Source organism: Taudactylus pleione, unplaced genomic scaffold (assembly GCF_031769625.1).
Source record: "Taudactylus pleione unplaced genomic scaffold, aTauple2 ptg000026l, whole genome shotgun sequence".
Taxonomy (NCBI): Eukaryota; Metazoa; Chordata; class Amphibia; order Anura; family Myobatrachidae; genus Taudactylus; species Taudactylus pleione.
This window is the reverse complement of record NW_028284428.1, coordinates 2,030,227-2,053,021: the sequence shown is the minus strand read 5'-3', so window position 1 is coordinate 2,053,021 and position 22,795 is coordinate 2,030,227. Positions and strand designations below refer to the sequence as shown.

At 43.1% G+C, this 22,795-nt stretch overlaps 1 protein-coding gene across 1 annotated transcript in view; it reads right to left on the bottom strand.

The window, feature by feature from the left end:
• Nucleotides 1-1,721: 1,721 nt before the first annotated feature.
• Nucleotides 1,722-22,795, bottom strand: part of CLTRN (collectrin, amino acid transport regulator) — a 97,306-nt gene continuing 76,232 nt past the window's right edge. The window contains exons 5-8 of the mRNA XM_088451576.1: nt 14,614-14,696; nt 10,126-10,242; nt 9,081-9,272; nt 1,722-2,369 (exon numbers count right to left, since the gene is read on the bottom strand). Of these exons, the coding sequence (XP_088307702.1) occupies nt 2,267-2,369; nt 9,081-9,272; nt 10,126-10,242; nt 14,614-14,696 (495 nt within the window). The 3' untranslated portion in view covers nt 1,722-2,266. The remainder of the gene's footprint in view (nt 2,370-9,080; nt 9,273-10,125; nt 10,243-14,613; nt 14,697-22,795) is intronic.

Here is a 22,795-nt window from a genome sequence, read left to right as displayed (position 1 = left end):
ACCCACCCCCTATTTAAATATGAAATATTCACTGCATTTTGTCACTTATGAGCGGGGCCAAATGGCGGGGGTGGTCTGACTCCGCTCCCATCACCGCCCACCTGCATCTCCTCTCCGGGCTTCTGCCGTAGAAGAATTTAATACATTCGGCAAGTATGGCAGTATATATGTATCAGAGCCGTAACTAGACTTTTTGGTGCCCTGTGCCAGAGAGAGCATTGCCCCTTCCCCCATTTTTTAAATAGGGACATGATAGCGCACTTGAAAAGGGGCCATGCCCTCATGGAGAAGGGCCAGGGAAGAGATAGGGGAGACCAGGAGATGCTAGGGATAAAAGAAGAGGAAGCTACAAGTGATAATAATAATAAACAGGAAAATTGACAGGCCCAAACAGCGCCCCCTGCCCTGTGGTGCCCTGTGCCATGGTACTAGTCGCATTACCATAGTTACAGCCCTGATATGTATATATCTATATCATGCTTGCCTACTTTTGAAAAAGCATGTCAGGAAGATTGTGATAGCAGCACCTATGAGCGCGGCGGTAAAGTGGGCGTGTACTGCTACATCTGAGGGGCGTGTCATAAAATTGATTTACATCCACATGTAAATGAGCCCCAAAGCAGTTAGTAAGATCTACTTGTTGATGAAAACACACTGATACGTCTCAGAAAATACATGTAACCATAGGGATCATTGTGCCTTATAACCAATGCAGGGAAATTATACTAATGTTCCCATTTGAATGTATATATCTCTGTTTTTTTCTTTTATGTAACACTGTCATAATGGGGGTAAAGGTGAAATGAGGGAGATTGCTAGACTCTTCAGGGAGACAGGGAGATTGCTGCTATTTCAGGGAGTCTCCCTGACAATGAGGGAGAGAAGGCAAGTATGATCTATATACAGTATATATATGTATAACCCTCCTCCCAAAAAAAATTCTGCATTTGCCCCTGCCACCTGCAGTGCAATGTGATTTTGAGCCTTTTTTATGTTGCTCTTGATTTGCTTAGGTCTATGGGGGTCATTCAGAGTCGGTCGCAAACGCTGAGCGCTCGCAACCGACTCGATGTTGCCCCACTGGGCATGCGCACGACGGAGCCGGCACCGCCGTGCGCAAGACCCGGCTAGCGATGGACGTTCCGTCGCTAGGGGTCTCGCAGCAGACAGCGGCGAGCTGACGATGGTGAGTGACAGCTCGCCCCGTTTGGGAGGCGGGCAGGGGGCATCCCTGCCCAAACGGAGGTGTTCCCGCCGGAACGCTTGCCATTTGGGGCGGCCCCACTGACATCATTGCTGATGTCAGTGGGAAGCTTTCTGCTCGATCAGAGCAGGAAGCTCCCTGGGGCTTACGAGTGCCCAGACCCAACCTTAGGGTCTGGTTGTAAGCCCCGATGGTCGCGATGGTCTTGACCATCGCGACCATCACCCATGTCGGTCGCTAGATCGACAAGGAGGTGGTCGTTCAGGATGCAAGCGGCTGCCCTGATTCAGAGCGACCGCTTGCAACTAACGACCGCCTCTGAATGAGGTCCAATGTCTCAGTAGTGTTAATAAGATGAACATTATGGCACAGCATCACTCTGGCATATATAATCTCCATTTTTTTCCCTACTTTTGTTTTTATTATCTTGATTTTTATTGTTATTTACAAAAAACGATTGATTACAGCAGTCTATCTGTTTTACATTTCTGAGTTTCCTTAATGCTAGTAAAAAAAAAGAAAGAAAAGAAACAGCTTATATATCATTGCACCTTTTTCTATTTTATTATAGTTATACACATTTAGGTTATCCTAGTGCATGAATTTCTAGCTAGCAATATGACATCAGGGGGTATATTTACTAAAGTGCGGGTATTTAGAAGTGGAGATGTTGCCCATAGCAATCAACCAGATTCTAGCTATTATCTTCTAGAAGGTGCTAGATATATGTTAAGTAGAAGCTGATTGGTTGCTATGGGCAACATCTCCACTTCTAAAAACCTAAATATACCTCAAAATATCAACACCACTTCTCCATTGTTTGGTAAGATGCCAGACTAGTCCTTAGTAAATTCTGCAAGTTGGTAACGCAGAAGATTATCCACTCAAGATATTCAGTCTCCTGCTGTAAGAAAGCCAGTATCTTATGCTTTATTTTGAAAAAGTTCACAAATACGGTAAATCCTATGGGATAACGTCTCCAAAGGATGAGCAGAGTCAATCAGAAATGTAAAAACGTCATTCTAAGAGGCTGTGATGTCCGCAAAGACCTCATTGTCTACTTCAGAATAATGTGCTTTCTGCTCCAGCTTCACTGATCTCATTTGTCTGTACAGATGCCATCCCGTCTTCATCATGTACTTCTGTTCCAGGTGTTTTCTTCTTTCTGTGATAAAGGTAACAGCAATTACTGTACATATAATCTTGTTGCTGTTTCTAAGTCTACTTACCAAATGTAATGACAAAGTGGAAAATGACCATGTTTTACCAGATCAGAATGATTATACTACAAACCTCCCGTAAACCTTGATACAGAAGATCACCTACGCTCTCACACATGAGACTCTCATCCTAGAAACAATCCTCATCTTTTCACTGTCAGAACATCTGAGTGCTGCAATAAATCTTTTTTAGGACATCTCCTCTCAGGGATTTATTATGGTTGCACAGTGGTTATCATTGCTGCCTTAGAGTGCTGAAGCCATGTATTCACTTCTGACCAGGTCAGCAATTTAATTACAGGAGTTATGATACCACTGGCATCGCGGGATGTAGTCTGGAAGCCGACGGTGTAAATGCCGACCGCCGGCTTCCAGACTCTCTAATCCCGGCGTGGTACTAATGACAGGCGTTGAAAACTCGATGCCTGTCATTAACCATACGCCGGAAGACCGACACCCGGCATACCGAACGAAGGTAAGCCGGGCGCCGGGCACGGACAGCCGCGGGGGAGGGGGGAGGATTAGGTTTAGGGCTCCCAGGGGTACTTAGGGTCAGGTCCCCCCCCGGGAGGGTTAGGGTTAGGCTAGGGGAAGGGGGGGTTAGGGTTAGGCACCCCCCCGGGTGACTTAGGTTTAGGCAGCGGGGAAGGGGGGGTTAGGTTTAGGCACTTAGAGGGGGGATTAGGGTCAGGCACTTGGGGGGGAGGTTAGGGTTAGTCACCCCTAAGGGACAGTTAGGGTTAGGGGGTAGAATTAGGTTAGCGATACTTACCTTAGGGACGATCAGGATCTTCACACTTGGCGGGCTGCCGCTGTCGGGATTTGAACCGGCGGTAATACCTTCCACTTCCGGCATCACAAATTGTCCTGCTCACCTCTATAAAGCAAGGCAAAACTTGCAATGTGGATGGACGCGATGTACCATTCTAGAACTTCACATTGCATTCATTGCATTGAATTGAATCGCTCCCTATCAGTGTGTCATTTGCATGTCCTCACTGTATATCCATGGGTTACTTTGGTGTGCTCCGGTTTACTTAAATAACATTGGTCTAATGGTGACTGTTATCATCTGATGAAGGGAATGGTTTTCATTTAATGAGAAAGGTGGGCCAAAGGCACACAGACAGTGCTAGGACACGACACAGGCATACAGTACATAGTGAGCCAACAAAACCATCTGATATGTAAGTGGAACCAAGGGCAAAACCATGCATATTGCAGGGGTACAGATATAAACTACAGCAATAACAGTAATAAAGGAGGTGTACATTGTTACACTGCTCCGGGCATTGCAAATGATGCATACTGGAACAAAATGTAATATTATTGTAATGTATACTCTTCATTTATTTCTCAAGAAATGGTGAGAAAAACTTGATGTCCCTCCAACATCACTTGCATTTTTCCTTGAACCTTGATCAAATGAGGTTTATTTTATATGCACTTATGTACTTATGATAAGAAACTCAGTGATCATGAATAATGCCTATCTCAAGGGTTTATGACACAGTGAGCAGTCATTTCTACTCTCAGAAATCATTAACCCTAATAACATTTTATTGTATTTTGTGAACTTGGATTTGGTTCATAGTTGCGTGATATGCAAGCGATTATGCCAGCCACGGCTATTAGTTGCTAATTTTACATCCAGCATCAGTTGGTTTTTTTAAATTGGGACCAATTACATTGCTCTCAAAGTGAGCGTGATATCACAAGGAAGAAAATAGGTTTGTATTTGGAGACAAACTCCTGGTACTTGTGTACTTTACAGACTCATTGCAGAGAGACTTGTGTACTTTACGGACTCATTGCAGAGAGACTTGTGTACTTTACAGACTCAGGGCCTGATTCAGAGCCGCTTGTAAGCGGCCGATTGTTTGCTCAGAGCGATGTTCGCACATCTGCGCATGCGTATGGGTCGTAATTCGCATGCGCCAACCAGTCATTGCGGTCGGAAATTGTGCACTCGCAAAACAGCGAGGGCCTGCTAATTTGAGTGACAGAATGAGGCGTTTGTGGGTGGTAAAAGGGGAAGGTGCTTGAAAACGGGGAGTGGAGATCCGAACGCAGGCATGCCTAACGGTCAAAACGGGCGTTTAATGGGAGTGCATAATTAGTAAGGGAGCGTCATCGATCACGTCACTTGGTTGTCTTTTAGCCTGAACTGCTCGCATGATTGCGGGAAGTAAAATCTACCACAAGCACTGCGAGCAGTTCAGACACCTTTCGATGTACTCGATTAATCTAATAAATAGCGGAGATGACGTATGATGCGAACGGCCAGGGGGCGTCTTTACAAAATAGCGAGCGCATGTTTCGTTCGTTCGCTCGCTCAGACATAGAGGCATCAACAGACCGCAAAGAGCGAGCGCTCAATTTAAATAGCCGGCCCCTTTTTCTGAACGACCGTTCGCAAATAGCGTCCGGCTCTGAATCAGGCCCTCATTGCAGAGAGAACCCAATGAATGTTTTAAATGGTACTTGTGTACTTTACATACTCAAGTACTGGAAGTCCTCACCTAAAGAAGAAAGTTGTTTGCTCGCCACGCTTCGGGCTCGGTGGATCACTACGCTCGCCACAAGGTTATATTTCCACTCTATGCCCACTTCGATGGTAGGGAATGACGCTGGACACAGGCTGATGACGTCAGGGTCCTCTCCGTGAAGGGGATTTAGACATTGCCATGATGGATAATAATTATGAGTGTAGGTTCTCTCTGCAATGAGTCCGTAAAGTACACAAGTACCAAACGCCTTAACATTTATCAGACAATACAGCTTCCCAGACAGGCACCTTAAGTTACAGTAAGAGTGGCCATACACGGGACGATTTTTAACACGATTTTGGCAGTTTCTACAGGTTGGACAGACCAATCGTTTGAAAATAGTTGTATTTTGAGTCTTCTGCGACCCCGATGTGCGTTCCCGCCGTCGTCTAGTTGGATCGCCGATCAGATGGTTTTGCAGAGAGATCTCAACTGATCGTGTACGATGTGATACACTTCTATGCATCTTATTCAATGATCTTAATGTTCAATCGTACACCATCTGACCACATCTTATGAAGAATTTCTAGGGAAATCGTACAACTGATCTTACCAACTTTGAATCTCACCGTGTATGGGGGCCTTAAGAGTCTAACATTGATATATACTCACCTCTGAAGTGGTATATAGTCATATAAAACATAATAATCTAAATCAGATTAAAGTTGAAGCTCAGAAATGAGATCATTAAGGTACTAATATATCTGTAGCAAATTTATTAAAGCTCACGTTATCACTTTTGGAAATGTAACAAGTGAAAGTAACAGGTTTATTTATTAACAAGCTGCACCCAGTTCTGGCTGTTAGCCAGTTTGGTCATCTCAGATGTGTCTGGCCAGGCATTGCAGTACATGTGGCTGCACAAACAGTCATCAGTTTTGATCAGGGAAAATGGAAAATCTTGGATGTTGAAAAAGGAAACCCCTATCTGTGATCTGTTAGTCCTGTACAGGTTGGCTCTTGATGTTTAAGGCCAAGTTGCCTGCAGATCTGGTTGTCTGGCAGTTGGCACCATAACTCTGAATAGAATAGTGAAATATACAGTAATTTCTATTTTATTGCTGTGTGTCATTGAACATGAACTTTGCACAATGAATCTTTTCAGGATAACCCTAGGGTATATTAAAAGTAGAAAAAAGAGGGGGATTTAACCCCCTATTGTACCTCAGCACACTGAATAATACCTGCAACAATATATGAAGACTATATGGTCATAGAAATTCAGAGATATCAGTTGCATGCATTTGCAAATACATGGGAGGCTGCTGGGCCACGTCACGGCCTCTGTTACCAGCAGTCCCTAACACTAAGGGGTTCACGTCCGGGGCGCAGTGCACCCCAAAAAACGTCCAGCCCAGGACCCCCCCAGGGCATCACACGAAAATGGAAAAAGAGTGACAGTGCAGTGTAAAGTATAGCTGTGTGTGAGTAATCATTAAGTGTGGAATGAGAGGTTAAAATATATGTGAAAAAATACATGAATAATAAACAAACATAAAAGGTGATGTGAAAAGCAACTATGGGCCTGATTCAGACCCACTCGCGAGCGGCTGTCCGCTCGCAAGTGGGTCGATGGTCTGCACTGAGCATGCGCACGACGGAGGGAGCTCCGTCGTGCGCATGCGCCAGACACGACGAGCGAAGGACTTTCCTTCGCTCGTTGTGTCCGATCAAAGGGGGCGTGCTGTCAATGTTGATTGACAGCACGCCCCCTTTGGTGGGCGTGCCTCCCTGACGGGGGCGTTCCCACGGGAACGCCTCCCGTCAGAAGCCGGCCCACTGACATCACTAGTGATGTCAGTGGGAGTGATTTTGGCTCTGATAGAGCCAAAATCACTCCGGAGCTTGCGGTTGAAAACCTCAACCGCAGGCTCTGGCTCGCAATTTCGATGGTCGCGATGGTCACGACCATCGCGGCCATCAAAATGCACGCTCGTATAGCCTGTGGGTGGTGACCCACAGCTATACGAGCGTCCAGGAGGACGCTCCATGAAAATGGAGCCCGGCCCTCATTCAGAGCGTGCGCTCTGCTCAGAGCGTACGGCTCTGAATGAGGGCCTATGTGTATTAAGTGGTGATGCCCTGAGGAGGCCCAGCCAGACCAGTCCCGGGGGCCCTACGCCCAAATGTTCACCCCAAATGTAAAATATACCAATTATAAGTCCTCATGATAAAGGCACATATATAATTTTGTCAATTGTAAGGCCTCATGATAAAGGCACATACATAAATGCATCCAAATTGAGAGCCAGCTTACCTGGGAGTCACCCCTGGGAACTCCACCTAGCACTACTAGAACCAGCATGCCTTACTAATGCTGGCTCCTTCATGCATGAACATTTGGGCGTAGGGCCCCCGGGACTGGTCTGGCTGGGCCTCCTCAGGGCATCACCACTTAATACACATAGTTGCTTTTCACATCACCTTTTATGTTTGTTTATTATTCATGTATTTTTTCACATATATTTTAACCTCTCATTCCACACTTAATGATTACTCACACACAGCTATACTTTACATTGCACTGTCACTCTTTTTCCATTTTCGTGTGATGCCCTGGGGGGGTCCTGGGCTGGACGGTTTTTGGGGTGCACTGCGCCCCGGATGTGAACCCCTTAGTGTTAGGGACTGCTGGTAACAGAGAAGCCGTGACGTGGCCAAGCAGCCTCCCATGTATTTGCAAATGCATGCAACTGATATCTCTGAATTTCTATGACCATATAGTCTTCATATATTGTTGCAGGTATTATTCAGTGCGCTGAGGTACAATAGGGGGTTAAATCCCCCTCTTTTTTCTACTTAGTATGACCCCTCCCTTTCATGCACCTGATAGTACTGCTAGATTGATTGAGCAGCTGCCATTTTTGTTTGTATATTAAAAGTAGGCATTGCTCCTCTCTCAGCCAACTGCCATTGTACAATTCAAGTGGCCCACATGCTTAAGACGTAAAAAAGACTTTCACACTCCTGCACATCACATATTGTAATTGCAGGTATTGTCATCATCACTCCTACCATACTGTCCAATTTGTGGCATTGATACATTGCACTGAGCAGTGGAAAAAAAAAATCACACAGCTATTTGGCTCTTACTGGTCATGTGATAGAAGATGGTTTACAAAATTAATCATTAAAAAAAAAAAAAGCACTGCTTTTATTACATGCTTTACAGCACCCATAACAGGAGAAAGTTGGCACAGTGCAACATTAAAAGATAAAATGTTTGACATGCTGCCGATGGCGCTGAGCTGTCTGCAAAAATGAGTATGTTGAAAATTTCCTCTTATTGTATTTACCAAATACTAATCTAGTACAATGACTTAAAAATGTGGTATGTCATAAACAGGACGTGACATAAAAATCTGAATGTACAGAATCCATAGCCAGTGTCCTTCTATGTAAATGTGCTATTCCTGCTTCTGCATAAAATTTTCACACAAAGCCATTCTGGCCATTAGTTTCTCTCTACCAGTGTCACATTATCAGGTAGCTTTTATTTTATGTGACAATCTGTAACTAGCAAATATACAGATGTGTCCTTTAGACACTGCGGCCTCATTTGTGCCCTCTCGGTGCACCAGATCCAGGGTGACTCGGCTGCACCAAGCATCTTTTTAGCTTAAAATGTGCATCTTATTTGCACAAATGAAACAACTTTAAAGCGACAAAACTACTTTGCTAGATTACACTGATCAATTTGATGTGCGACATTTATACAGCTGTGAATTAGACGCTGCGCCTGCAGTGTGTAATAGACGCTAAATACAAAGAAAAAGACGGTACACTACACCTCTCTGTGCGGCACAGTCACGTCAGGCCTCTTGTGCCGTATGGTGGATTGAGGTTAGGACACATCTGGATATTCTACATGACACCACAATACTTAGTATATATACCCGAAGTCCAGCACAGCCACATTAATTCCTCTATATCATAAAACCCATTTCATTTCTGTACTAATAGTTTGTGAATTCTTATAGAAGCACCTCTCCGGATATCTGCAAATTGTAGATGCATCTTAAAATCAATTGCTGTGAGCAGTATTGATTTATACATTGAATTTGTTTGCATTTTAGTTTAGAAAACAGTGAGAGGACTGTAAATTACCTTCTGCGCCTGAGTCCTGACACAACAAAGAAAATACTTGCAACTCCAAGAACACCAAGTACCACCCCAAATACTATAAGCCATGATGGCCTGGAGGATTCTGTTTTGGGAGCAATTGTAGGGGGGATGTCTACAAACTCCAGCGTGCTATCACTTAGTAGAAAAGCGCTGTTAATCCGGTTTCTTTTAAGTCTGTGAACAAAGAAAATTTGTAACTAAGTAATATGGTTTTCCATAGCATTTACATACAGTACAAGTAATTAACTGTTTTTCATTTGTATTACTAAACATAATCATTACCATTAAGATATGCTGTCCCTATATAGTAAAACTTACTTGATGTCTTTAAAACAGAACTCCGCCTTTTTTTAATTCTTACCTCACAAGTGACAGTAAAATGTTTTTCATTTTATTTCTATTAGTAGCATTTGTAATAAATTTTGTAAGTAAATGTTGTTTTAATACATCTATATGACTGGAGAAGAAAGCAGCCATACATCCAGGACTTGTATACAGTACACTGGCTTTCTATACTCCATCTATGATTTTTATGTTCTCTGTAACATTCACCTTATAGTATAAACAACTTTAACAGAGGTAATTGTTTGATAAAATAGGACTTTCATAGTCACTGCCTTTCTTGCATTGAAGACGGACCTAAGTAACACAAATCGTCTTGAGTCAGTGTTGTATATAAGTGTATATACATGTTTTCAGGCGTATCATTTGCAAGTATAGGCTGGTGCATGTCTGCTCTAATTATGATGACTTGTAGCAAATCAAGTGCCTATAACTCCACATGAGGGAAATTATACACATTTATTTCTTTGTATGCATGGAAATAAATGTGTATAATTGCCCTCATGTGGAGTAATAGGCACTTGATTTACTACAAGTCATCATAATTAGCACGATATCGGCCCGATTGCCCACTTTATCGGTCTGAGTGTAAGATTTCTTAAAATACGTATTAAAATATTTTTGTAGCCTATATAAATCACACACCTGACATAAAGCATTCACCTGCAATGTATTCAGCATGTACCTTATTGCAGTTTCCACTTCTGTGCTTAAAATAGGTTCCGACCTATTGGAAGGAGAAGTAACCACAAACCAGAAGGAGACTCTCTGTGTCACGTTGCAGAGCAAAATATTTGAAATCCTGTGTACAAACAACAACAATAACATAAAAAAACCAGCAAGTGTATTCAGTAGCAATATATAAAGCTTTATAACTGCAGGACTCAGATGTAAAATAATGAGATATGGTGCTATTATTTGTTCTAATTAGTGGATAGTGCAGGTTGAAATAAATAGCAGTCTGACTGCAATGATATGCTATGCCGTCGCAGCACCACATAAAGACGCCCACCTTAACTTACACACATCCGAATTGTTTAGCAAAACATCGTTAACACATCCGAATTGTTTAGCAAAACTTCGTTAACACATCCGAATTGTTTAACAAACCATTGTTAACATCGAGTACAATCGGAGCCTCACTCACACTTGCACAAGCTCTGACCTTACTCAGGAATTGCTAACCTCATCGCACGCAGTGTGTACTCGAGCTGCGGATGGCATTGCAGAGGATAATTTATGCATGCCACTGCAACCGCGTTGAAACAACCTGGCACGCCTGCGTTTCTCCGACCATCCCCCCGTCACCTCCCACAAACTTCACTTAATGTCAATCACTTTGTGATGGGTCTGCGTAGTGACTGCGATCGCAGTCCCGATCGCAGTGACAGGTTCGTTATGAACTGTAAAGTGTACTTTAATGAGATTTTCTGTAAGAAAAAAACTAAAAATATTTTAAGTGCCTTAACCAGATATGAATACATATGAATACATATGAATAGAACAACTGTGGCTAAAATAAGCATAATACAAACAGCTATTGAATAGGTATGCCAGAGTCAGATCATTTAGACTTATCATTTTTTCATTGTGAAGATTACATAGCCTTTGGCTTCTGCGTTGATATGCTAATGTACCTTAATCTACCAAGTGCATTAAATAGATGTACATTTTCCTTACATTCCATGATTCATGCTACTTTTGAATGGTTTATCCCTGGGAGACTTCTTCCCCAACAGTGACAGCAATTCTTGATTTTTAACTGTTCAGCTTCTTTTATTTTATAATACTGCAGTCATTATCTGCACTTAATACAGAAATAAAGTAGAGCATCAGGGCCGAAACTAGGATATCTGTCACCTGGTGCAAGGTAGCAATTTTGCGCCCCCTCCCTTCCCGTACCTGTATTTTGTCCCTGCTCCTCCATAGGGCAGTGCACTAGTAAAACGTCCCTGGTATAGTGACTTACATTAGGCTTCTAATTACTTTAAAATTACCTGCTCGTTGCCAGGGGGTTTCATGCTCATTGCCAGGGGGTTTCATGCTCGTTGCAGGGGGTTTCATGCTCATTGCCAGGGAGTTACATGCTCATTGCCGCGAGGTTACATGATCGTTGCCAGGGGATTTCATGCTCATTGCCAGGGGGTTTTAAAGGGAGAAGATGCAGCTTTCAGCATCTTCTCCCGGCACTTGCAGACACTAGAGGTCCAGTAAGTACCTATAGCATCTGTCTCCTCCTTGGTGGTGGCCATTTTTGGATGGCCATTTCTGACTCTCCAGCCCCCAAGCCACCATGAGTCATCCCTTTTTCACCCCCTGCATTCCGGCACCGGTGCACGTGCACCTCTAGCCCCCCCCTAGTTGCGGCCCTGAGAGCATACATTTTCATATCAGCCCATATAAATTTCAATATTCCGAAAATAGACCAGGTTACAGCCCATTGAAAGTGCACCAAGGTGTGAATGATCGTAAGAGTTTGTCACAGGCAACTAAATTCCCTGTGGCTGCTAATCTTTGCCTCCAATTTGAGTGTGCTTAGCCTGCAGTGACCATAATAGAAAATTCTAATGGAAACAATGATCTTAATCCTCGCTAGTTTATATTTTCTTCAATACAGTTAAGGTGCATACACACGGTCAGATTTGTCAGATGTGTCAGATGGACGATTGAACGATTTGAACGATCTGAACGATTTGACCGACGATTTGAAATATGAACGATTTTTTACTGCATTAAAATGACTGAAATCGTCCAAAACTGACTGCAAACACATCAGATGTCAGATATTGTTATCTGACCATCGGGAACGCGCATCGTTCATCGTTCAAACATGTCAGATATCTTAGATTTTCCTTCAGATATGAACGATTTTTAAAATCATTATCGTTCAGATCTGAAGAAAAATCTGACCGTGTGTATGCACAATTATGGTCAGGAGCATGGCTGTCTGTTCCTAGAGCATGTTCTGTGCTAATGAATTACTCAATTACAAAGAGCACATGCATCAAGAGAATGTACACAGTCTTTGCATGATCATAGTAGTGTGGGATGCACAATGTTGGAATATAGCAACAGCTGAAGGCCACCTGTTGCTTGAAAACTATACTGGAGGGACAGTAGGTGGTGTTGTATCATAAGCTGTAACTGTGTAACTTCTCTTTGTTATGATAGTGTACTCTCTAATATATCTTTCTTGTTTATCTTCAATTTTAAGTTGTGAATTTTACCTTTTCTGGTCAAAATAAAGTTTATCACACAATATTTCCTGTGTGTTTATGTGTGAATGGAGAAATATAATCCACAACACACACATTATGTTACGACAACTAGAGAACCAGAAAAGTGGGCCTATAAGAAAAGATGTGTATGAAGTGTCCAATTAGCTTAACATAATGGGGTAAAGAAACAAAATTCTAATTTTCTAACACTTAAACATGATATAATACAATGTATAATCATTTCCATGTTTTCACATTTTGCTCCATTACAATGTTGTGTGCTCCAGTAGTGGACAATTTTATTCCAAAAATAAATAAACAATAAAAATCCCCCTGTCTCTTATTTGCTCCCCCCTACTGTACTTTTACCCATATCCTTATCTTCCCTTGCTATGTGCACTGCCTGAGTTATGGTGTGTTCACACGGTACAATATCTATGAACGATATCGTTAATTTTTATGCAGTGAACGTCTAACGATGCACGTTCCCGCATGAACGATAATGATATCTATGATCGTTCATACATGCAGGCCAATGTGGACGATATCGTCAACTTTGCCTGTTCAGAGATGTAACAGGATGACTTCACTGAAAGATATCTTTCAAGTCGTTGGTGGTACAGATCTTTCTGTGTGTTCCCAGCATAATATCTGTTATGTTGAGCTGGGTACACACTGGCAGATATATTGGCTGATCAACTGATCGACCAATATATCAGGTGCCCGTCGGCCAGTGTGTACCAGCGATATGTCTGTGAGCAACATCGTTCACAGACATATAGCATCGGCTGTTCTGCACAGCCAATGCCCATTATATATCTGCAGATATATTGGGGCATCGTGCTGTGTGTACGGGTGATCAGCCGACCACCTATACGCTTGCAGCGACAGCCACGCGACACACCCTCGGCCAGCAGGACCTGCCCTCCACCAACACACAGAACACAGATGATGGTTGTCCAGTGTGTACGAACAACCATCATCTGCAGATATATCTGTTTAGTGTGTACTCAGCGCTGAATATTTACATTTTGCTAGTGATGACTCCACTACAGCTGTAACAAATGTCTGCATCTCTAGCCTATTGATCACAAGAAAATAATATACACTTATGGTGCGTACACACTAGACGATATGCTCCCTGAACGATATCGTCTAGTGTGTCCCCGGCAGGGTGTGCGCAATGTCGTTCGTGACATTGAGCACACCCGCTGAATGATATCATTAACAATATCATTCAGCGCCGGGCTCTCTCCCCCATTCCATAATATGCAGCAACCTGACGACATCGTCAGGTTGGCCTGCATGTTAACCCGATGAACGATGATGACGAATGACCCGCGGGAACGCGCGTCGTCGTGATCGTTCATCGTTTTTGTGTTAAAAATGGACGATAAAGTGGACGAATGAACGATAACGATATCATTATTGTTCAGTCATCCACTTTAATCGCCCAGTGTGTACACACCATTACAGCACTGGTGGATAAATCTGTTCAATCAGTCACTATTAGAATATAAAATACACTCTTTAAAAATGTTGTATATTGCGAGCTAACATATATTACACTTATAATTCATATAAAACAGTAAAAACTGCATACAACAATATACTGTCCATTGATAAAATAAGGACCATGTGCCAAGTAATGTATCAAATCAAACTGTTATACAAAGCTGATGAAATAATAATAATAATAAAAAAAAATCTAGAACAGTCTTTGCCACAAATCTAAACTTCTCTCCTACTGTCGAAAAAATCAGGCTAAATAAAATGATTATAAGTCCATAACTGCAATTCATGTTCTGTCATGTGCAGAGGCTGTATGTAGCATGCTATGCAAACAGTATATCAACATTGAGGAATAAGCAATTACAGTATCAATACACTTTCAGCATCTGCTCCACCCAATGTCTCCAATGTAGTCAGTGTTGGTGGATATATTTGGAACTTACTCAATTGTATTATTCACATGAGCTCGCATGACAAAGGCCATCACTGCTTTAAAGAGAAATTCTTCATCTGTATTCCATGTGTACTGTACAGAGGAGACAGGAGTAAGTATGAGTCCTTGTAACATCATTATAATAAAGGAATGGACCATACACATCATAATTATGTAGTTAATTTATATGATACAGTCAGGTCCATAAATATTGGGACATTGACAGAATTTTCATATTTTGTCCTCTATTCACCACCACAATGGCTTTGAAATTAAACAAACAAGATGTGATTTAACTGCAGACTTTCAGATTTAATTTGAGGGTAATTACATCCAAATCAGGTGAACGATGTAGGAATTACAACGGTTTCTATATGTGCCTCCCACTTTTTAAGGGGCCAAAAGTAATGGGACAAACTAAACAATCCTAAATCTAACTTTCACTTTTTAATACTTTGTTGCAAATCCTTTGCAGACAATTACAGCCTGAAGTCTGGAACGCCTAGACATCACCAGACACTGGGTTTCATCCCTGGTGATGCTCTGCCAGGCCTCTACTGCAAATGTCTTCAGTTCCTTCTTGTTCTTGGGGCATTTTCCCTTCAGTTTTGTCTTCATCAAGTGAAATGCATGCTCAATCGGATTCAGGTCAGGGTATTGACTTGGCCATTGCATAACATTTCACTTTTTAGCCTTAAAAAACTCTTTGGTTGCTTTTGCAGTATGCTTCGGGTTATTGTCCATCTGCACTGTGAAGCGCTGTCCAATGAGTTCTGAAGCATTTGACTGAATATGAGCATATAATATTGCCCCAAACACTTCAGAATTCATTCTGCTGCTTTTGTCAGCAGTCACATCATCAATAAATACAAGGGAACCAGTTCCATTGGCAGCCATACAGGCCCACGCCATAACACTACCACCACCATGCTTCACTGATGAGGTGGTATGTTTTGGATCATGAGCAGTTCCTTTCCTTCTCTTCTCTTCCCATCACTCTGGTACAAGTTGATCTTTGTCTCATCTGTCCATAGGATGTTGTTCCAGAACTGTAATGGCTTTTTTAGATGTTGTTTGGCAAACTCTAATCTGGTCTTCCTGTTTTTGTGGCTCACCAATGGTTTGCATCTTGTGGTGAACCCTCTATATTCACTCTTGTGAAGTCTTCTCTTGATTGTTGACTTTGACACATATACATCTACCTCCTGGAGAGTGTTCTTGATTTGGCCAACTGTTGTGAAGGGGTTTTTCTTCACCAGGGAAATAATTCTTCTGTCATCCACCACAGTTGTTTTCCATGGTCTTCCGGGTCTTTTGGTGTTGCTGAGCTCTCCGGTGCGTTCTTTCTTTTTAAGAATGTTCCAAACAGTTGATTTGGCCACACCTAATGTTTTTGCTATCTCTCTGATGGGTTTGTTTTGATTTTTCAGCCTAATGATGGCTTGCTTCACTGATAGTGACAGCTCTTTGGATCTCATATTGAGAGTCGACAGCAACTGATTCCAAATGCAAATGTCACACCTAGAATCAACTCCAGACCTTTTACCTGCTTAATTGATAATGAAATAATGAGGGAATAGCCCATACCTGTCCATGACATAGCTTTTGAGTTGATAGTCCCATTACTTTTGGCCCCTTAAAAAGTGGAAGGCACATATTGAAACTGTTGTAATTCCTACACCGTTCACCCAATTTGGATGTAATTACCCTCAAATTAAATCTGAAAGTCTGCAGTTAAAGCACATCTTGTTTTTTTCTTTTCAAAACCATTGTGGTGGTGAATAGAGGCCAAAATCTGAAAATTCTGTCAATGTCCCAATATTTATGGACCTGACTGTATGTGTTATTGAATCCTTACAGAGACCTTATATATAATAATAAAAATGATTAATAACCATATTTAACTATTACATTTTTTCTCACTTGCTCCAACCTATTATACAACACTATTGCTGGCTTTTGGTTTTTAATTTGGCAAAAATGTCATTACTATATTACAAACTGGAAGAAACCGCTTTCATTGTGCACACCTTAAACACTTTATTCTCTGCTTCCTCTGCCTAGGTCGGTAATACTCTATGGGACTTATTAATTAATATTTGCCAGAAATATTACGGATCTCCCAGATGTGCTATGGAGGGATTGCAGCAGATACTCTATGTCTCATATCTGCCATGGCCCCATCCATTTCCGACCGCAAATGTATCCCCCATGTTTCTATGGGGGCTGCTATGCAGTGGCATTTACCAAGTCTACTATGGCCTGTATTCAACTGCCGGCGAAAAGTCCTGGACTTTTCGCCAGGCGCACTTTCTGCCTACAGCGTTGGTTTTGGCTCCGGAAAAGTATGGCGCTAGTCCCCGCTATTCGTCCTGCTCAATTGCAATGGAAGCGAAAACGGGACCCGGCGAAACTTGGACAGGCGGAAAGTCCTGTCAAAAACGAGTGATGAAGAATAGCATTTTTAAGTTTTTTAGATGAAAATAAGTAGTCCCAGCAAATTTGGGGTACCTGAAAATGGGGTGTATCATATTCTACAGTTGTTAAAATGAAGTAAAATAAATAAATAAATAAATAAATACAACTTCCGTAAGCACCTGCAATCAAAAAAACACCTGGGGCATACTTGGGGGACCCCCTGGAGTCTATTTCGCTAGTTTTTAAGTGTGTCCCCCAACTTTGGTGTTTTTCGCCCCCAAAATGAAAGTACTTTTTTGGGGTGTTCTGGAGTGTTTTTTTTTTTTACAGTGTTAGCCTTCGGGGGAATATTCTAAGGATGCAGAGGTGACCCCGCAACGGTGCACCCCAAAACTGCACTTTTTTCCGCCTCCATTCATTGCAAATCTTTTCCGCCTATCTGAATGCTTTGACTATCCACTTAGGCGAAAAGTCTTTGCAATTAAATACGGCAGAAATGTTCCGCTTGGCAAAATGACATCATCGGCGAAACTTTCTCGCTGAAAACGGCTTTTCTCCGGTAATTGAATATTGCCCTATATCTGGACTGTTTTTGGAGAGGGATACGGAGGATCTCCTCAGCTACCACTTTGCTCTAGCTCTTCGCAGGGGTGGGCTCTTATTGCAGCCCATCTCCTTGTAATAGCTTCTTACTAAATTTGCGTGAAAATGTACATTTTCACGTTGCGAATTTAGGTGGAAAATATTTATCGCATCCACATTTAAAGTGCAGATGGTGATAAATACACTTGAAGATCTCTCATATTTTCCAGCATATTTATTAAAAAAGTGTAAAAAATTATAGTTTGATAATCTACTGCATCAGCTAATAGATACTTACAGGGTCCTCTCGTGCTTCCGTCTGTCAAATGTCTAGTTTTGCTAAGAGAATATTATTTTTACTATTTCTTTTTATTCCTTTAAAAGACAATAACCTAAAAAAAATACATGATTGTACTTATCACAGGGAAATTTAAATGCAAGATATAGATTTATGTTTTTGCTCCCTGCAGGCTATAAAGACAGGGAATTACACCTACCTGCTCTGTTTACTATCATGTTTTAATAACTTTCTATATTTGTTCCCCCCCAACTATTTCATACCCATTCCAAATGGATATCTTGTACCCCTTGTCATGGATATCTGCCCTAAAGCTATTGTATTGTAAAATAGACTCTGGATTAAGATAAATAATTAGCACTACCATAGAGGGGAGTTCAATTGGACGTAAGTTTGTTTAGCTCTGGGAAGGAGTGCCCAGTGCTATTCAATTGGCCACGCTGCAAACCTGTGACTAGAAGATTTCTGCTCACACCAGTGGCAGAACTAGAGAGCGGTGGGCCCAGGTGCAAGAATATGCTTTGGGCCCCCCTATGCAGTGCCCCCAGTAGTGCCCCATATACAGTGCCCCCAGTAGAGCCCCATATACAGTGCCCCCAGTAGTGCTCCTCCTATGCAGTGCCCCATATACAGTGTGACCAGAAGTGGTCCCCCCTATGCAGTGCCCCGAGTAGTAGTCCCCCTATGCATTGCCACAGTAGTAGTCCCCCTTTTTGCATTGCCCGCCGGTAGTAGTCCCCCCATGCAGTGCCCCCAGTAGTAGTCCCCCTATGCAGTGCCCCCAGTAGTAGTCCCCCTATGCAGTACCCCCAGTAGTAGCGCCCCCTATGCAGTGCCCCCAGTAGTAGTCCCTCCTATGCAGTGCCCCCAGTAATAGTCCCCCCTATGCATTGACTCCAGAAGTAGTCCCCCCATGCATTGCCCCCAGTAGTTCCCCCTATACAGTGCCCCCAGTAGCGACCATCCCCCCTATACAGTGCCCCCAGTAGCGCCCCCCTATGCAGTGTCAGTGCCCTTCAAACACACACAAAAAAACCCAGATAACTTACCTGCTTTGCACTATGGGAGAGACATCATGACGTCTCTTCCATCACCCGCTGCGGGGGGAGCCGGAAGGCGGAGCTCATGAGTGAACTCCAGCCGGCTCCCTTTGTGGACTAAGCAGCCAATGAGAGTCTGCCTGACTCTCATTGGCTGCTATAACAAGCACACATCCGCCCCTGGCGGCGGTGTATTTGTTACTCTGTAGTGCGGACTGCTCTCACTGCGGTCTGCACTACACTTAAATACTGTGGGGCCCGGAGGACACTGGCAGCGGGTGCAGCGGCGCTGTTGGATGCAGGTGGCTATAGGCCCCTGCACCACAGGGGGCCCTGGTGCAAGCCACCGGCTACACCACCCCTAGTTCCGCCACTGGCTCACATCCTCCTGAGGTGCAAGCAGAAAGCCGGCTTAACTAGTGTTGTAATGCTATATAAGGGCTCACCACATGTGCTAACAGCATTGCTCCTGGCACTTTAGTCAAAATTTGCAGTTTACCACAACTAAGCCCCGGTCATTAGGCGTGGTAAACTACATCGCCCAACTTAATTACCAGGCATGATGCGGACAATTGAATAGCTTCAGGCACTCATTCCCACAGCTAAACAAACTTGCGTTCAATTGAATTCACTAAAAATTAGGGGGGATATTTAGTAAAAATAAGGTTGCGCTTCCAATAGTGTTTATGCCCAAAATTTAAAAGGGTTATGATTTTACTAGCAAAAAAAAGCTAGTAAAGCATTGTCCTTTATAATTCGAAGCATAAACACAGGTTTAAGAACTTGATGCTTAGTAAATAAACCCCTTGGTTTTGCTCTAGAGTCCTACAGCAACAATATTTCTATAAAGTTGTTCATAAATAGCTACTGTGGCAGTATCACCAGAGATGGCACTGGTGAGCAGCTGATTCTGTGTGTGGCAGGACACATCCGCCCACCCAGAGTAGAAAAGCATTGTGGGAAGATGCCTAATGCCTGCCATATGACCAGAGCCCGAGGGAGGCTGCTGGTGGACACAGTCAGACAGTCCAGGTGGGGCTGCAGTGTGAGTGAAGCAGACCAGGTGGTCAGGATCATACCTGCAAGGAGGCAGGGAGACCCCTATACCTCTGACACTGTCCTTGGGAGAGGCGGCAGCCAAGAAGCTAAGAAAGCTATACCAGGCCAGGAGACCAGTGTCTAGTTCTGCATGTGGCAGAAGGACAACCAATCTGTGAGAGACTTTCATGCAGATTAGCTTCTTATATAGAGAGGGTTCAAGAAGTGAGCTAGTGCCCTAAGAGAGGGCTAGGTTGTTTATTATTTTCTATTTCTGTTTACTGATTTCCATGCTGGAAGTAAAGCACCATTTTCATTTATTTTTACTGGAACGCAATGTGTGGACTCTAATTCTGCACCTAATCACAGCACCACTGATGCTAATCTACCGAGCTAATTACCCCACAACATCACACTACATTACATAAATATAAAAGTACAATAAAAGATGTTTGAGTACCTTTGGGCTGTTTTTATTAGCTTTTTACTATAATTTAACCTTGTAATTATGAGTGAACGTTAAATGCAGACTATATGGATTTTAACGTTTTATTTCTACACTGTTTATTTACAAAGGCTTTTTATCTACCAGATTGTTTGCTTTTCCATTAGTGAATTGATGCAAATATCCTGAATCACTAAATGTCCAGTTTGTACAATGGATGCAGTTGTATCGATCTCAGCATGTGAACTGCAGGCTATATTTACTGCAATAGCCATCAAGTCAGAGCAATAGTCATCAAATAGCAATCACTTAGACAATAATGCTTTAACTTATCATTTCATTTCTTACATTGGCAAAAAGCTAAAGAACTATTTGTTAGTTCCTAAAGTGATATGATATAAAATACCACAGATTCCATATGAAGAGAGTTGTGTTACTTTATCTCAAAAGATCCTGGCTGCAGCTAAAATCACACACACAAGCATTTTTTATACGATTACAATAGAAGAGATCTTACAATTATCGCTACATGGCCCTCATTCAGCAGTGCATGCTAGTGCATTGCTGAACGCAGATTTCTGATGATCAGGAATCTGCCCAGGCGCCTGACCCATACTGCGCATGTACAGTACAGGTCCTGTGTATACGTACACAGAGCAGCAGCAGACTGTCAGTGATTGACAGTTTGCTGCCGTTTGTGGGTGGGGAGGGGGCAGTGATGGCCTCCGTTTCCCGAAACAGAGGCATGTCACTGCTGTTGGGGGGGAGGGAAGAGGCCAGGATCTCCATCAGCTGACGGAGATTTCCTGGCTTCTTCCTCTCAACTGCGGCGGCCGGCTGCGTGACCCCATGGGTCACCTAGGCGGCCAATGTTCCAGCAGATTATCAGATGCTGCGTTGTACAACACAGCTCGGATAAGTAAATGCAGCAGGAGGCGCGATGCCTCCTGCTGCATTACCATATCTGTACAGACGGAATTGCTCAGCTGCTTGCCAGCAGCTGTGCAATTCCGTCCGAAGCTGAATAAGGCCCCATGTGAGGAACATGAAAGATCTTAATCAAAAAGTGCGTACTGATAAAGATGATGATGGTATAATTCCAAGTGGATATAGACAGTTCCGCCATAGTGGCAGTGGTGGACTTTACCTAGGGGAAGCCCCGCTGCAGTAAAATTCACTACTCCCCTGTGAGCCCCCCAGTCCCCCATTATGTACAACAGCGGTTCCTACCTTCCCCCCATGGCTGCTATGATAAAAGTAGAAGTGGATTCCCATTGGAAGCACTTTCTAATAAGCACACATCAGATAGGCAGGATGGAACTGCCATTAGCAGTTAGAGCGCTTCCAATGGGAATCCACTTCTGTTTTATTATAGAGCCCTATTTGGCTTCTAGGGGCTGCAGCTGATGCACTCGCTAGCTGATGCTATTTTTACTATGCATCCATGAGGTTTGATTTTGTTTTGCACTTGCGCAATGGATAGGAGCTGGACCACAGCTGAGCCTAGTGGATGCTGCAGCTCGGGCAGCCCACCACAGGAGGAAGGTAAGAACCGCTGCTGGTGATGAGTAAAACTCAATTCTGCATCAGTTTCAAGGTCCTTTGTTATCAGTTCAGTGTGGTCTTCACTCTGCAAGACACCCTGTAAGACATGCAGACAGCAGAGGCATAACTGGGGTCAATGGCTTCCAGGTAAATAAAAACATGTTGCCCCTTGAAAATTGCAATTTAATATTCTGGCTAATTTCTCATAGCCTATTGGTACTCAAATTAACAAACATTGGGGCAGATGTATGAAGCTGTGGAAAGTGATAAAGTGCAGAGTGATAAATGACCAACCAATCCGCTCCCACCTCTCATTTTTCAAACACAGCCTGTAACATGACAGCTGTGAGCTGATTGGTTGGTCGTTTATCACTCTGCACTTTATCACTTTCCAGAGCTTCATACATCTGCCCCAGTGTCATACAGTGCCCCCCCTTGTCTGAATTCTCCTTATAGTGCCCCTCTTGTCTGTATTCTCATAGCAGCAACCTCGCCCGTATTCTCATAGCGCCACCCTTGTCTGTATTCTTTTTATAGTGCTGTCCTTGTCTGTATTCTCCTCATACTGCTCCCCTTGTCTTTACTTTACTTTCCTTATGGTGCCCTCCTTGTCTGTACTCTTATTATAGTGCTCTCTTTGGGCCTGATTCAGAGCCAGTCGCTATTAGCACTCGTTCGTTCAGAAAAAGGGGGTTGCTATTCAAATGAACCGTTCGCTCTTTGCGGTCTGTTGCCGCCTCTATGTCTGAACGAGCGAACAAAACATGCGGTCGTTTTTTTGATAAAAACGCCCCCTGGCCGCTCGCATCATACGTCATGTCCGCTA